At 46.8% G+C, this 16,640-nt stretch overlaps 1 protein-coding gene across 4 annotated transcripts in view; it reads right to left on the bottom strand.

Annotated features, from left to right (window-relative positions):
• LOC126542826 (uncharacterized) overlaps positions 1-16,640 on the bottom strand; it is a 60,088-nt gene that overhangs the window by 20,325 nt on the left and 23,123 nt on the right. For all 4 annotated transcript variants that reach the window (XM_055061414.2, XM_055061409.2, XM_050189937.3 and 1 more), the window contains exons 5-10: positions 15,981-16,043; positions 11,807-11,936; positions 10,933-10,994; positions 8,785-8,862; positions 4,554-4,638; positions 4,396-4,457 (exon numbers count right to left, since the gene is read on the bottom strand). In XM_055061414.2, coding sequence (XP_054917389.1) covers positions 4,396-4,457; positions 4,554-4,638; positions 8,785-8,862; positions 10,933-10,994; positions 11,807-11,936; positions 15,981-16,043 — 480 coding nt within the window. The remainder of the gene's footprint in view (positions 1-4,395; positions 4,458-4,553; positions 4,639-8,784; positions 8,863-10,932; positions 10,995-11,806; positions 11,937-15,980; positions 16,044-16,640) is intronic.

The raw sequence follows: 16,640 nt of genomic DNA, 5'->3' as shown, positions 1-16,640 counted from the left end.
TCCAGGATGGCTTGATGGGTCACGTTGTCATAAGCGCCTTTAACATCCAGGAACATCGCCGCTGACAGCCTCCTGAGGCTTTTTTCGTGCTGAACAGACGAGACAAGGTCTATGACGTTGCCTACAGAAAAGCTTCCACGTCGAAAGCCTGCCATAGCGTCAGGGTATAACTTGTAGTGTTCTAGATACCACTCTACACGCGTCAGCACCATCCTCTCCATCACCTTTCCTAGATAACTGGCCAGAGCAATGGGACGATAAAACGCCCCGTCTAGGGGTGATTTACCTGGTTTGAGCAGAGGCACAAGGCGGCTGGACTTCCATACAGCAGGAACTACTCCTTCACGCCATGAATTATTGTACACGTCTAGAAGTCAATGCCGGGCTGTTTGACCGAGGTTTCCAAGAGAGGCGTATGTCACCGGGTCAGGCCCAGGCGATGAGGAACGTCTGCACGCTGCCAACGCCGCCTGCAACTCCTCCATGGAAAACAGATTTTCCATACGAGAATCCCGTGAGATTGTAACATCACGGGGATCGCGTGTAGCGAACGATGGCGGTAGACCAGCACCCTTGAAACAGAAGTCCTCCGCTACGTCTATCTCTCTGCGAGCTTGGTAGAGAGCCAGGTACTTGAAGGGGTGGCGTTGTTGCGGTGATGTTCGAAGACCACGCACAGTTCTTCATATTTGTGACAGGGGTTTATGCGGATCAAGGGAATCACAGAAGGTTTTCCATTTTAGAGATTGCAAGGAGTTGATGCAACGCTGGATCTTCTTCTGCATGCGTCTCGCCTCCCTTAAGTCGTAAATGGACTTGGTGCGCCTTTACCTTCGTTCCGCGCGACGGCGGATTGCTCGAAGCCACTCCAATTCTGCTTCGAATTCAGAAAACTTAGGAATAGGCCTGAAATCTCTAGTGGCTTCTTGAGCAGCGGCGTTAATTAGCTCCTCGATGCTGCCAGGTAGACAGTCCTGGATCTCTCGGCAATTCTTCTCCATGAGCAACGTGTATTTAGGAGCGGATGATGCGCATTGAAATCGCCGGTAATAATCCAAGGTCCAGGTGTCGCTGTTAAAATTCCACTTGCGTTGTCAAATCGACTCGAAGGTAAAATCTAGGCACCTACGAGCGTGAGTGCGACGTTCTTGCATTTTATGATAAAACATACCTACTGATTGTCGTCATCAGGTGCCACTGCGTGTAAAACATACGTGAAATCGCATCTGATATAAATGATGACTTTGCTGCGGTCGCTACAGGTGGCAGACATGAAAGCTTCATATACTGATAGGCGGATGGCGCTCTCAATGTTTGGTTCACAAATGACGATTATTGCAAATTTGTTCTCATCACATCACATCACTTTATTTTCCTTAAAGATCCCTTTTGGGGTGTTACATAAGGAGTGGGGTTTACAAGGTGCAGGCGTTTATAGAAGTCGAAAATGTGGATGGACAGGTTATGGCAGCGATATGGTGGGGAAGGCCGTCCCAGTCAGTTGTCGTTCGTGAAAAAAATTAGTTCATCAAGGTAGTAGTACGGGCTCGTGGACGCAAAACTTGAAGAGGGTGACAGATGCGATGGGATCTACGTGGTAGGGGTGCGCAGATGTATCGTACTTGTCTTAGGGGCGAATAAAAAAACTTGTGATACAAAACAAGGCTGGCAGTGCGACGGTGAGCAGAAAGATCACACAAACCTGATCGTAAATTTAGAGATGATATGCTAACGTCGTATGAGTAGGAGACTGCAGGTTGTTCTTAAAAACAAACGGACGAAAGTCCGAAATGCGGGATTTAATGCCGCTGACATTCCATTGGAAGATAGACGCTTCCTTGGCCTCTTTAAGGAACGAATGTAGAGGAGCAGCCATGGTGCTTCTCAAGACCGGACAGTACCGGATTCAGGGCATCCAGTATTTGAAGTGCGCCTCGAGCCGCCGGAGTGTGTATGGAGGTCAGTATTACTCGTAGCGTGTTCATAAGGGCCCGTATCATGGTGACGACTTATTTGTCGTCGTCTTGGTTGCTGCCAGAAGGTGAAGCATAATTTGGCGAGCGTGCTACATCTTGTCGCTCCGCTGGTGGATCTAGCCGTCGTAATGATGGCCACTCCTCGCATGAGGCAATGATATTGGAGACCTTCTGCTGAGGAACCTCATTGCTACTATTGCTAGTTAAATGCGGAAGTTTGTGGACTGTCAGCGGACGTGGTGCATCCTTAGCAATAGCAGTGGGTTTCCTAGATCTCCGGCGACGTGAACGTCAACGTCGCACCTTAGCGGCAGCCTCCCTGTGCGAGGAACCGTCCCTGACCATTTGCCTCAAGACTTTCGCCTCATTTTTCACATGTGGGAAATTCTTTGAAGTTGCATCGTGAGAGCCTTGACAATTGGCGCACTTTTGGTTTTCGGCACGACTGGCATCGGAGCTGTGCGACCTAGAGCATCGTGAGCACAGGGCAGCATTTGTGCAAACCGCACTAATGTACCCTATCCTTTGACACTTCCTGCACTGAAGCGGCTTTGGCACAAAAGGCCGTACAATGTGTCAGAAGTGACCGACGTTGACATATGGCGGTAGGCTGTCTCCTTTGACAGTTAACTTGACACACTGCGAGTTTCCCAGGAGACGGGCTTGCAATGTGGCAATTCCCTCTATCGCCGGCTTGATGAGTATATGCAGGTCAGCATCGCTTATGGAATTATCTACGTCATACACAACGCCAGCCGTAGAGTCATGATAGTCTAGTTTATAGCAGCGTACGTTGATGCTATCCAGCACCTTAACGTTGCTCAGAATGTCTAGCGCATTACGGTTTGTGACATCTATAGCAAGGATGTTCTAACGGGCGTTGATCCTTACATCTTTGATCTGACCCGGAACAAGTGCCTCTAGTGACACAGATATGGCTTGGCGGTTGATCCGGTTTAGATTGTCGCTAGCAGCCACAGGCACAAATAAAATGTTGATGTCTGATGGTTTTCGCGTCGGGATCACAGTTGCCTTACTTGTGGAAGGATATGTCCTGACGAGTCTTCTCTTTGCTTTGTGCTTCGCTACGGGCACGAAGTCGCTGTCATTCGAGGTTTCATCACTGGTCCCTGAGTAGATGACAGTGTCCTCGCTGTCGGTGTCACTCGGGCGACAAGACCGCTTTCTCGGTGCGGCCGCTGTTAACGTAGAAGGACCAGGAACCCCTCCAGGTGACTGCACGTCCATCGCCATAGTTAAGGGAGCGGCGTCTCCCACAAAGTAGCTTCAAATTCGCACTGACAAAAAGGCAGGATTCCACACAGGACACTTCGTCGTCGTCCTTCTCTAAAATCGAAGTGCGCCAGTGGCGCCCCCTATACAAGAAAGTTCTCATACGGCATTCCGTGATCGAATCCGTCACGCTACGTCTATCGCTCCACGTTGACGATATGTCAGGGCGCACCATTGTCGGAGATGTCTGTACGGGTCACGCAACGCATATTGAACAAAATTTTCACCGTCGCTGTCGCCGCCACCTACGTCACTCCCGTGGCCACCGAGGATATAGCGCACTGATTCATATCACTCTCCATAACAGCTCACACCAAGACTGCCTTCCTAACTTGCTACGACAACGTTCGCGAACGAGACATGTCGCGCGCCCTCTGCAGCGACTTCAACGTCGACCTCTGAGAGCTCGAAAGCGCGTGGTTTCCGTGCTACGTGAGAGAGACGTTTGGTGCCGAGTGGGCTTCCCTCGACATGCTACCGAAGGCGAGGACCGGCGCTGTTCTCGACCATATCTTTGTCCTCGGAATCAGATAATTTAGTCCTCACACGTATGCACCGTACTTCTCTATCCATCGCACCGCCATCAGCGAAAGGCGAGGGCGATGCGCTGCTGTCTACCAGAGCTGCCGTACCGGTTGACATTTCCACTCAAACTGTACAGATGTATAGAGCATACATGTCGTCGGTACATATTCAAAGGTACAGTACTGTATTTAAAATATATATAGAAGTAAAGCTAAGGCAACATCAGAATAAATTAACATATAACAATTAAATATACCACACATCCCGGTCTCTGTTTCCTTAATTTCATCATCACGTGCATCAATCACGTATAATCACTTATTACACACCTCTCGCAAGGGACAACGCTAATTCCATTACCGTCGTCAATCATCTCGATGGAACGAATGCCCCGCCAAATTCGTTCTTATTCTGTCGCCGTTTTTGTCTTCCTTTTGTCTTCGCGCTGTTTTTCATCATGACCTGTTGCCAACCGGGTAGGCTTTTCACCTGGCTGCCTCTGTTCACGCACATCTTGAGGCGTTCTCGCGGTGTTTAAATTAGGTAATCACAGAAAGAAAGAAAAAAAGATCCTATTTTGAGCTCTATAAGAATTACTTACCGAATTGCTCTTGTAGCGATCATAATCGTGGCATGCACCTACTAGACGTGTCGAGAATGGTTCTGAAAGAGATTAAGTTTTATGCTTTGATGAAAAGTCGCACGACGTAGCGTTACCGTTATCTGCGAATATTTTATGTGCGCGTACGTCAAAATTACCTGCAGGCCTGCAGATTCCGTTCCAGCATGACCCCGTCAGCGTAACAACTGGTTTACCTGTTATACGTTTTTCGTACCACTCTAACTGCGAGGACGAAAAGAACAAAGAAATATTACGCAAATCCAACGCAGATGTTTGAATATACAGGGTGTTTCAGCGAACACTTTCAAAAGTCTTTAAATGTTGCCTGTGGCAGATATCACAACTTTAGTTGATGAGCTAGTCTACTCAAAGCGGCGGAAAATACTTCCACAAAAATTGAGATGCAAAATCGACTAATTAATAAAAATACACTAATTAGGTTTTAATTAATTGCGTTGTGGCCCATATTGCAATTTACAAATTCTAGCCGTGGAGTTCGCAAGGCGGATACACTTGGAACGAATTTTCAGTATGACACCAGTTTTGAGATATAAATTCCCGGACTTTGCGGAGAAATTAATTGGAATTCCAGTTAATTTGTTAAAGAAACGTCGTGTCATGTACTGAAGCACACAATTAAGTAACTGGAACGGCAATGCATTTCTCCGCAAAGTTCGGGAATTTATGTCTCGATACTGGTGTCGTTCTGAGAATTCGTTCCAAGTGGATCCACCTTGCGAAGTCCCCTGATAGAATTTGTAAATTGCAATATGGGTCATAAGATAACTGGCTAAAATTAATTAATTAATTCTTGTTAATTAGTCGATTTTGCATTTCAAATTTTCGTGCAAGTAGTGTCCGCCACTTTGAGTAGACCGGCTCATTGACTAGAATTGAGCTATCTGCCACTGGCAACCTTTAAAAAATTTTGAAAGTGTTCACTGAAACACCCTGTATGTCAAGCAAAACTATCGGGAAGCTTTAAATGGTATAAAGAACTTAGCGCAATGCATGGTTTGTATTTATTTTCATTTTGCCTAAAGGGTAATCTTGTACAATGTTTAGGCATCGCACAGGTCACAATGTTTACTTTCATGCAATATTTTTTTATTGGCACTACACTGTTCACAAACTCTGCCGCAATGCAACCTTTAGTTCAGGTAGAGGCACGACGGGACACGTTGGAGATGTTCGATCCTTGTTGAGGGAGGAATGGTGTGGAGAGGTGTATGCAGACCGAAAAACACATTATGTGTATGTGTAGCCATCATGTACACATGAACCTTATGTACACGTACACACTATGTTCCCCTTATGTCACAGTAAAGATATGCAACTACGTTTAAGGCTTGTATGTCCCCTGTGTAACTGTGGTATGTATCTGTTCAATTAAAAATTCTTTGTGGTTGCACTGCCTGCGATTACCATTTCGAAGCACGCAGCACTGTAAAAATCCTAACTCTCGTGTATGACAGTCTTTCTCGCACTCGTGCGATATTATCTGCATATGTTAACAACGAAATTTCTGCAAACACCTTGCTGAACTGCGCTTACTGTTCAAGCACCGCAATTGTTCTTTTCTTGGGAGAGTAAATCACTTATTTCTTTTCGTGTGTGCCACTGTTGCTAGGCACAGAGCGTGAACCAGCGCACACATTGTTTTACCTCTGGAGCTCCATTTTCATGTAGGACGAACAAAGGAGCGAGCGTTTCGGCAGCAGGACTTCTCTTCGTCAGGCGCGTTTGTTGATCACTTCGAGCTTCCATTTTCCTGCGACCCCTTCGTCTTGCGTATTTGTGCTGTGTCACGCCAGCTTGTTCAGAAGGCGATACGTAGCCGCCTGCTGTGAAACTCGAGTGTATATTTTCAACCACACATGCTTTCACCGATGTCTTAGTGTGGCCAATAACCAAGCCACTTCGTTTTCGACGTGCTGTCAGAAATACAGCCGTACGCGAAGCAACACAAATAAATTACAAGTACCGCTAATGCCTGAGCTCTTTCCGATTTCAAATTTAGATGGCCTTAACTGTATGGCTAACTCGAAGAAAAGATCTCCGAGAGAGAAATATTCTCTTTCACCTAAGAGTAGCATGAACCAACAGAGGAAACACGTACGCCCTTCTCTTACGGGTAATCTCTGTACCTTCGCGCTACTTCCTCCATCTTGCGGGTTTCCGCAGAACTGATTTCGCTTATTTAAGCTACCTTTGTTTACCATGTAACACTTTCAGTAATGTTTAAAATACGCCCCCCTTCTCGCACTGGGAAAAACATTTCTGTGATGCATCTTCACAGCTTTTTTTCCTGACCGAAACACTGCAAGAACTTCAAGGAGTACTGGCACGAGAAAATTCGATCTTGCTTTTTCCGCTGCAGTAAGTAGCTAATGGCCCAGTAATCACGACACGAAGCATCATTTGCTTCAGAGCGCAACACGTAATTATTTGGAGTCTTGTTTGTAGTGACCAGTCCAAGTTTCGGTTTCAGAGGGCAACGCGATGGGCCAGAGAAGGAATATAAACGCAGCTTGGCACGTGATCGCAGAAAACCGTGACGTACGCACGCTGGCGCGGGGGCTTCGTGTTGCTATAGTTCGTCTGCTGCACCTGCATGGGCTCTGCGACGTCCTCGCCATCATCGCCATCCTCGTTTTCGTCCTCCAGCAGCGACTAGTTCCTGCAGGCGGGAGCCGCCGCCGTATTAGACGCGGCCAACCACTTTTGATCGCATCCACTGCAAAGCAGCGACTCGGAAAGTGCGGCCAGCTACAGTTATCAATACGCCTACGCACCGCTACAAGTAGTACTAACCATTCGTCGAGGACGCTTTGGGAATGAAGCATATTCCGGAGCAGGACACAAGGCGCGGTTAAGGTCGGCACAGCATCAGGCTTGGAGGCACGTAGTTCTGGTGAAAGATCATCGGACTGCTCCGAGCTCGGCGGATTTTGTTTTGTACTATGCATGCTCGAAATGAAACGAGCAAATCTGGCTGCTATTCAGCGGAGTCCAAGCGTCTAGTGGCGCGTGCGAACTCGGATCACTTCTGCCGCTCATCGACGCCGACGGTAGCGAACGAGCAAGCTAGGCGAGCTGGCGATCGCTGGAGAACGGTATAGGCCTAGTTCGTTGGCCATCAGATCCGAGGCCGGCTGCCCTTGCGAATGCTCCCCAGCTCGTAATAAAGCACCTTTATTCGTCAACACAATCAACGTCTGCACATTTATGTCGCTTATAAGCGACAATGCAATTAGTTTAGTTTACCCGCCGCCGTTGGTGGCGATGAGAAAACACCTTAGTCAGGCGAGCCGCTTCTAGAGACAATTGCAGCGTAGGCTGCGCTGAACGCGTGCAAGTGGAAATCACGTTAACTATTTGTTATTTCGCTCAACGTTTTATAACATGCACACTTTTGAGGTCACTTTATGAGTTATATTGTGCCGGAAACAAATTTTAGCTGATTTTCTTGCGCTGCCCGTCGGCAGCGAAAAAACAAGAAACACCGGGGCTATGGGCGAAACTTGCTCACAGGGCCTGCCACGATGGCGACGCAAACTCGTGACGCAGCGTTTTCTCGGTTGTTTGCATTGTTTCCTTGATGTCGATGTCGCGAGGTGCTACATATTGCGGTTGGCTGCGCGCACGCATACTTTAAGATTGATTTTAAATATGTTGTATGCTATATACACCGCTTATATTTTGCAGACAATTTGTGTGTGCCCACATAAATTGATCTCACACATTAACTCAACTTCGAATTTTTGTGTCAGTACTCCTTTAACTGAAAAACAGTGGTGACCGCCATGGTCGCCGCTGTTGTGAACCGAAACGCAGTCAACAATCTTAAGGCAGGTTTTACTTGATGTAAATAAACCCTAATATGTCACGTGCCAGTGGGCGTTTCATATACGAATGCGTATTCGTCGTACATTAGGAATGACGGCAGTGCCAATCATAATATACGGGGTACAGAAGAAACTCAGAGACAACCGTTTTGATTGCCCATGGTATACGAAGATCCGAAGCTTCCCCTTCGGACTGCTTTAGATGAATTAGATGACACGCATTTTGCGGCAGAGAAGATCGTGGGACCGCGGCACCTTGCGTCTGGGATGTGGAAAGCCCAAAAAGCGCTTCAGTGCTTCTTGAGACGGACACCCTTATGACCGCTCGTGACGAACTTAGCGATAAACGCTTCATTTGGTATGTGAGCGTGCATACAGTGGGCTTCCCTTTTCACCTTTCAGTTTTGATTGTCCCTTCTCCAGCACAGGACAGCTAACCTGGCTCCGCTTGGTTCACCCTGCCTTTCCCCTTTCACTTCTGTCTCTGTTCCAAAGAAGGATGTTATAACAAATCACTCACCACGCACGGCCGTCCGTCATTGATGTCTTTGTTCTCCCGTTTGTAGCAAAAGAACTCGCATCCAGCCACTGCAGTGAGCTAAAAAGGCGCGAGTTATTAGCATGTTTACAAAATGTTAGGGCGCGCGACAGAGACAATTGAGACAACTGGGGTCCTGTAACGTTAAACTATTCCAATCTGTTTTTATTCCAATCTCCTGACGTCAAATTCACGTAATCACTGACGCAAGCATTGGGCGGTAACCCACCGCGTTGTTTGAAAAGCCCAGTCAAACTTGCTTCTCTTTTATACGATGGCTCTTTCTTTTGCTTTCAAGGCTAATAAAATTGCCTTCATTGAGCCATTTTTCTAATCTAACGGGCTCAGAAGAGGCGAGGAGCATGCTGAAGTGGAAAGACTTGCGACTGGTCCGAGCGAGCACAGTGAAAGCAGATAACCAGATGAGGAGAGTGGTCTGCGATTGGTCCGCTTCACCTTACTTGGTATAGCGATGGCTGGTCTAAAATTACGACGGCGTGCAAAGGAAGGTTAAAAATGATGCTAAAACGCATACTCAGCAAAGTGGAGCTGGCAGAGCAATGTCGTATGCGTGCTGAAAGGTCTCGGTGACGTTATAAGGCCTCGCAAAATCTTATATTATATGCAAATAAATCCATGCTTCCCGCCAGCTCTGAATATACAGGGCCACAGCGATCGGTGGGCAGCCTTTTCTATTACTATCCGGACGGGGCAGTGCCGGCTATTCAGAAAAAACTTTCAATGTTGTTCGGTATATTGATGTGTCTTTAACGCATACACGTCACTTTGACGCGGTGAGTTTTCGTGGTTTTGCCTGTCTTTGTTTTCGCGCTTTGCCTGTCTGACGCGTGACAGACAGGCAAAGTGGGCGCAGCCCGAAAAAAATAGACCAATAGCAAATGGTCAAACAAGGCCTTCTTCGCTAATGGCGAGAAAGGCGTCTAATCAGAAATTATTCTTCTTCTTTCAGTCTATCTAATCATGCATCATCAGCGTGCACATATCAAAATTTTTTCGCCAATCGTAGAGGGCTGATTGCAGAATTTGAATAGAAAGAGTTTGGACTAGCTTTACGTTATAATGCCCCAGAACTTTTGTTTGCGTTGAGCCCTGTGGTCATAAGCAATGGGAAACTGTACAGAAAAGTATGATCCTTGTGCCTGCGCTTTGCCACGAGAACATTACCAAAAATGTTTTCACCCAATTATTTAGTTGATGATTGAGTCGCGTCCGAGACATAATTAGAAAGTACATGTAATGTCTACAGCTCGATCATATCAAGTGCTTACCCTCGTTTGTGCGACAGCGGCTACCATTGTCAAACAAAACATGCAGAAAGCAATCATGTACCGTACTGGCTAGGCTAACACTCTACCCTTCAGAACAGCCATACTAAACTGCAGAATTTTCAAAAATGTTTACTCAAATGCCTCTTGTGGCATGGTTTAAGCAATCACAGCCTGCATTATTTTACTCGAATTCCCGAACCTCTCGAACCCTTGATCACGGCCAATTCAGTCGGCAAGTATTATCACCCATGCACGCGTGTGTTGGTGATACTTATTGCTCTCAGATCTTACATGGAAATCGGAATACGCTAAGTGTATGGATTCCCCAAACAAAACGTCAATAGAAACGCGGTTCTCCTGTATCTGCGCTTTGACCGAGCAGTAGGTCTCTCGCGTGACTGTTTTTTTCCAAAGTCAGTCAAGAAACTATGCAGTTTTGCGCTTGCACGTACCTGACTTTTTTCGTAGCGTTCATTTTTTTTAAGGTGGTCGTTTCTATTGTTTGTCAACCCAGCCTGACAATCTGCGTTGTCGTCAAACTGCTTCAAATAGTAACTGCGGCTGCGAGCTCCTCGGACCATAATTTCCTGCTCCTTCCTAGCTCTCCTTCCAGCGCTATCGCAAGAAAAGTGTGTGGCTAACGCGAAAAGATGAACTTCACTGTCAACAAACACAATTTCCGCTTGACAATACTTAGGAATTGAATATACTTGTGGATTTGTTCCCTGTTTTATGCCTATATATTGATTTGTGAACAATCGCGATATATACCCCTTTTGGATATTTCCTCAAGGGAACTCGAGTTATTCCTTATATAAATGAATATCGCAACGCAGCTCACCTGTGGGGTGACGCTCATGTTGGCAGCGACGCAAGGAGGCTTCGGAAACTCCTTCAGAATATCTGCGAGGAAACCATTATTCGCGCTGGCATCAATAGACGACTACGAATCAGCCAGGAAAGAATTTAACTTCAGTGATTATTTCATTGCCCTTAACTCAGGTAATGCGAGCATTCTATTTGAGCGACCGCTTTACGCTTGAAACCTCAGGCATATTGAGCAACGTGCTAAACATAGGACGCGACACGCGACTTGAGCTGCGGGACGCCCTCCTATTTTGAAGTGCAACCCGACTAAGGTGTATATGGCAATCCTGCGTCATGCACCCGTCAATGAGACTCTGCGTATAACTTCTGTGTTGATGCATTTCGCGCAGGTGTGCATCTGCTATTAGTGCGGGCGCTCTTTCTTTCTCTCGCTTATTTCTTTTTTTCGCTCCTCGCCATCTTATTCGGAGTAGCATGCCAAGCTTTTTGCTAGGATAAACTGATATTATAGTATTTCCATTATGTATGTACCTCTCATGAACACACGACTTATTACGTTTAAAAAGTTGTTGTTGTTGTTGTTGTTGTTGTTGTTGTTTTGCAAAAGTGTATTTTGCTCTATTTACACAGGAGTATTTTATATTTTTCTTTAGTTTAAAGAAATTGAAACGAAAGTAATGATATATGCTGAACCGTCGTACTTTCTCAAGAACATCATTCAATGTATTCGGCAAAAGAAAAGAGGTGACCATGCGTCAATGCACTAAACCATGGGCGCTATCTTTTTTTTCATCAACGGGGCCCGAGAAAGAAAGAGAGAGAATTAGAGAAATAGCACAATCTCAAAAACAAATGAACACGTGCTAAGCCTCGAAAATAGTGCTTACGAGCCAGTTGCATGTCCCTCAAATCCACTTCGAAGTTTGCACGGAACTCCCGAAGAGTGCAGCTTTCATAGCCACAAATTCCGAGAGTAATGTTTGCTGTGTTGTCGTCTTCTGTTCTCGTGATGTTTTTCTGTGTAAATCAAAATGGTAATGATTTTTACGCCATCACAAGCGAGAAAAGTAAATCAACAAAAGCTGCCCAATGGATTCAACAATTGCAAGTGAACACGTCAAGCACAGTGAATAAACGGATAAAAGAGTCGCATTTGCCAGGTTATTCAAAGTGCCGGTCTTGAACATGCAGTCGCGCAAGCGCACACACATACAAACATAAACGAACCTCCATAGCTTCGTCCACGTCTGGTAATTATCTCGGTGTCATCTTCCTTCCTAGATGGAAACACCACTCGCACAAATCTCTTTAACAAACGTGCTCAGTAGCTTCCACCAAACATTTTTGACGTCCAGAATCTCGACTTACTGTGGAATTACCGCCCCTGCATAACTCGACCGATATCGACCAGGTTTTCTTTCTTTTGTAATATCCCGATTTATCCATAAAAAGCTTTCCACGTGTATTACTCCGCCTGCGCCTCGCGTTGAGAAGTGAGATTCATTTCGCTTTACGCCTCTGCCATTGGGAGGCCTAATGCTCCGACCACAGTGGCTGTGGATATGAACGAGCTCGAACTCCTGCCTCCGATACATCCTGGACTTCGTCGTGCTGCCACCTCTCACTCCCTCCCATTTTCCCCTATATAGGCCTGTGGGCCCTTACTGACAGAGATGAACAACATGGTCCCTGTGATGACCTTCTGCTCGTACGTAGATGATTGCGCCGCCATTCTCAAACTGCTGCCATTCCAAGTGTTCAACCTTAATCACGTGACGCACCCGCCGTGGTTGCGGTGACACAGAAGAACGTGCTCTGCCGCGAGTGACCTTTGCTCTACTATCTTAGTCATATGCAGGACCCACAAACATCTATATGTTCGTGGGTCAAGGGCCACATTTGCTGATCGGTCAGTCGGAATGTCGCTACGCTAAAAAAAAAGAAGCTTTTGCTTTGACACCTACCCGCTATTTTCGTTCGCTCCGCAGAGCTGTCACGTCACGTGAAAAAAATGTATATGCTCCTTCGGTGGCGGCGGCAGCGGAAGCTCACAGACGTGCTGCAGCCTGCCAAGCTACGTGACCTTGACGCGCATCGTCGCTTAAGGCGGTGCTACCTTTGACGCACACGCTTATCTATATGACTGGGCTCTAATTAGGTGAGCTGGATACATCAGGCTATATTTAGCGGATGATAGGAATTATAGCGGTCCGGCAATAAGTTATCCAACAAGAACCAGGTGCCTGCCATAAGTGACGCGTTGGAATTATTGATCATTGGCTGCAAAATAGCTTTGACGTAAATTTTGCGCATATAAGATTATGAGACAGCGCATGCAAGAACTGAGGGCCTAATGCGACGTTATCCCTCTCTTTTTTTTTCAGTCGGGCACCGTCTGCAAACACTTTCCCTATTATTGAGCACCGCAGAAAAAATACGTTCCATTCCCCTTAACGCGGGAGCCACGAAAAGTTGTTCTCGCGACGCCAACGCAAGATTCAGAGCTTGCATGTTACGCAGTCCGACCCGTCCACGTTTATGTGGGACTCGCTTGTAGCGGGTCCAGATGCCAAGTGCACATAATTGCGATTCGACGGCGCATTGCCGAAGCGCCCGAGCGACGTGCTCGGTGCTCTGAAGGGCCTCACGATGGCGAATTGCATACTTGCGGACGACTTCCCGCGGCAATGCAGAGAAAGCCGAAACGGCAAAGCGGACACAACAGCGCTCCTTCAAATACCGTATGTGCGCGTAAATAACGCGGCCACAAACATGAAGCGAGCTAGGGGAGGTTTCGGTCTCTCCGCACAGACGCACTCTCTCTTGTCCCCACACTTCCAACACTACATACAAGGTTTGCCTGGTAAACCTGCTTGCATGGCATGCGGCGGCTTCCCGGATAATGCACACATTCTGTGGGATTGTGCGGGGAGCCGTCTCGCTATTCAGGCTAGCCTTGCCAAACTCTCACCTACCCGTAGACCTACGCCACTTGAGGAGTGGCTGGCGGACTCCTCCTCCGACTACGTACGTGCCATGATCGAGCTCATCACGACGCTCGGCTTGGCAGAAAACTAGAACAAAGCGGGCGAACCCGGACTGAGGTTCTTGAATAAAGTTTATTCTCTCTCTCTCTGAAAAAGAAACAAAACTGTACGTTTTGCGCTTATACACGTGTCTCGAACCCGAACATAACGCGAAGTGCGTTCGGAGGCTGAAAATGTCGAGAACAAAAAAAAAAAACAAGACGCTCCCGTCATATTCGTGCCGATACGGCAACTCCAAAGCCACGTTCACGTTAGTTTAAGCTCGAAAACAGAAAATGTAAACACCCCGATTTACTTCACACGAATGTTGCTAATTAACTTTTAAAGTATTTACTTTACGTCACATATTGAAATTAAGTTACTGGATGCGGTCAGTTCGCCATTAAGGCGTATCAACTTGGAATGACTTTTCAGGGTGGCACCAATTCCTATATATGAATTCCCCAAGTTGGCGAGGAAACGCATGGGCGTCTCAGGTAATTTTGTGTTTCAATGCATAAAACGGTGGTTTGTTAGAAAAGCAAGTGGAACCGCTAGTTTGACGGCGTATGTCTTGAAACGCGTGCCATCCTAAGAATTCCCTTTAAGTGTATATGCCTTCCAAACTCACCACCGCAATTCTGAAATTTCAATATATGCCGCAAAGTAATTGATTTAATAGTTAATTCATAAATATTTGTTGATTTGTCAATTATGCCTTTCGATTGCTCGTGTCATTAATGTGCACCACTTCGGGTAATCCAGCTCAAGGGCGCTGTCTGCCACAGGAAACAAAAATTCTGTATGATCGAAAAAAAAATGCACTACGTATAGGAACACAAAGGGGAACACCGCTTACGCTTTCCGGATTTTACACATCTCTCGCGCAGATGTAGCATGAGGTTCCTACGCATTTGCTTTAAAACGAATAGCTCTATTTCGCTCTTTCGCGTTTTGTCGTGGTCAATGGTTGGTGACGGTTGGAATTTCCCCACCAATACAACGGTGCCGATGCAAAGGCCATGTGCTCTCGCACAACCGAGTTTGGGTTTGCAATCGACGCCGAGTGCAAAGTATACAATATAGCTCCTCGAAGCGCACGTGACCAAGAGCGAGAGCTGGGCGCCGTCTGAAGGTTTAGATGCTTTGACGGAGCATCCCGGAAACACAGCCCCCTCATGTTCTCCCCGCCACCTTCTCTCTCCACACCTGTGCCAACAGCGGGAGAAGATAGAGAGAAATAGAAGGCAGGAAATGCAGGGAGCTTGAATAGACGCACGTTTGGTTTGCTACCCTGCACTGGGGGAAGGAGGTATGGGGACGAAGAGAGAGAGAGAGAGAAAGAGAAAAGGCTCCGGCGACGGGGAAAGGATGTGGCTAGTCGCCTATCACTCCAGCGCTCGCGCCGCGGTGGCCTTCGCAAACATTATGAGTCGGCTACAGTCACCCATAGTTCCACTACAAATCAGCTCTTTAACTACTCTTTTCTCTACGCAAATACGCGCAATGAAGCTGACCCTGCCTGAATGTCCTCGCAACAAACGCACGCCTTCAATGGGACCGTTCTTTTACCAAAGCGAACAGCTTTCTAAGAAGCGTTCGGCTATTCGCTTACGCCAACCATCATCATTGATGGTTTCTGTACGTTCTTTTTTCTTGTTGGTTATCTTATCGCCCCTTTCTAGCGCATGCGTTTTCATACCGGGAACGAGCATGCCTCAGTGTCATTTGTACCGGCTGACGGGGGACCGAAGAAATGCCCGAAAGGGGGCACGGTAATCGTTATATTCGGAATTGCAATAGTGAAGATGGTTATATGATGGCGGTCGTAGGGTGCATGGCTCTGAATCATTTTTCCCTTTCTTTATTTTTCAGCTACAGCAGGAAATGGAAGCTCGTAGAGCTTGTTCGCCGGCTCTTTACCTTTTTTTATTTTTCTTTCTTCTATTGGGGAGCTTAAAACGGGAGTCCCTGCCGCGCAGTGAGAACCTTGTTTCTGCTAATAGAGCGTACAGAGATACCACACTTAACGTACAACGCAATATTGCCGGCCTGGCGTGGTGCCGCCGAAGTCGCAGTTGCAGTTCAGCAGAACTTCCTGCAATAGAGAAGAAATGGGCGAGTTTAATTAGTACTCTGATAGGGTACACTACATGCATCACCCCCATCTTTGTGCGGAACCCGATGTTCGCCGTTCGAGTAATATTTGTTCAATGCCATGAACTCGGTACCTGGTTCGGTGGAGTAGTGGAATCCGAGAAACCAATAGTCAAGGAGACGCAAACAGTATTTGAATGTTTGCGTTATCCTTATTCCGGCGGACCTATCTATCGATTCATTCACAAACGTTTTACTAATTTGGTATGGCCATGTAGCCCTTCCCAGATCCAATTTATCACTATAAGCCAATGTTGGTGGTCCTCGGGTGCGGCAGTCACACCTACCTATGACACTGGGTCCGGAGTTGGAACCACGACGTCGGACTGCACCGCATAAATCTTCTTCAGCTACAAAAATAATAATCTTATAAAACTTGGTGACATTTCTGACAAAACACGAACGCACTAAACCGCGACCAACGCTCTTAGTTTATACTGTGTCTATGGCGGTGTTTCTTCTTTTTTTTTTTTTTTTTGTCATTCGATTAGCTACCGCGGCGCAAGTTGCAACGGTTCGTCGCCCTCCACGCTCGCCT

The sequence above is a fragment of the Dermacentor andersoni genome, chromosome 3 (genome assembly GCF_023375885.2).
Source record: "Dermacentor andersoni chromosome 3, qqDerAnde1_hic_scaffold, whole genome shotgun sequence".
Taxonomy (NCBI): Eukaryota; Metazoa; Arthropoda; class Arachnida; order Ixodida; family Ixodidae; genus Dermacentor; species Dermacentor andersoni.
This window is presented reverse-complemented; position numbering and strand designations above follow the sequence as displayed.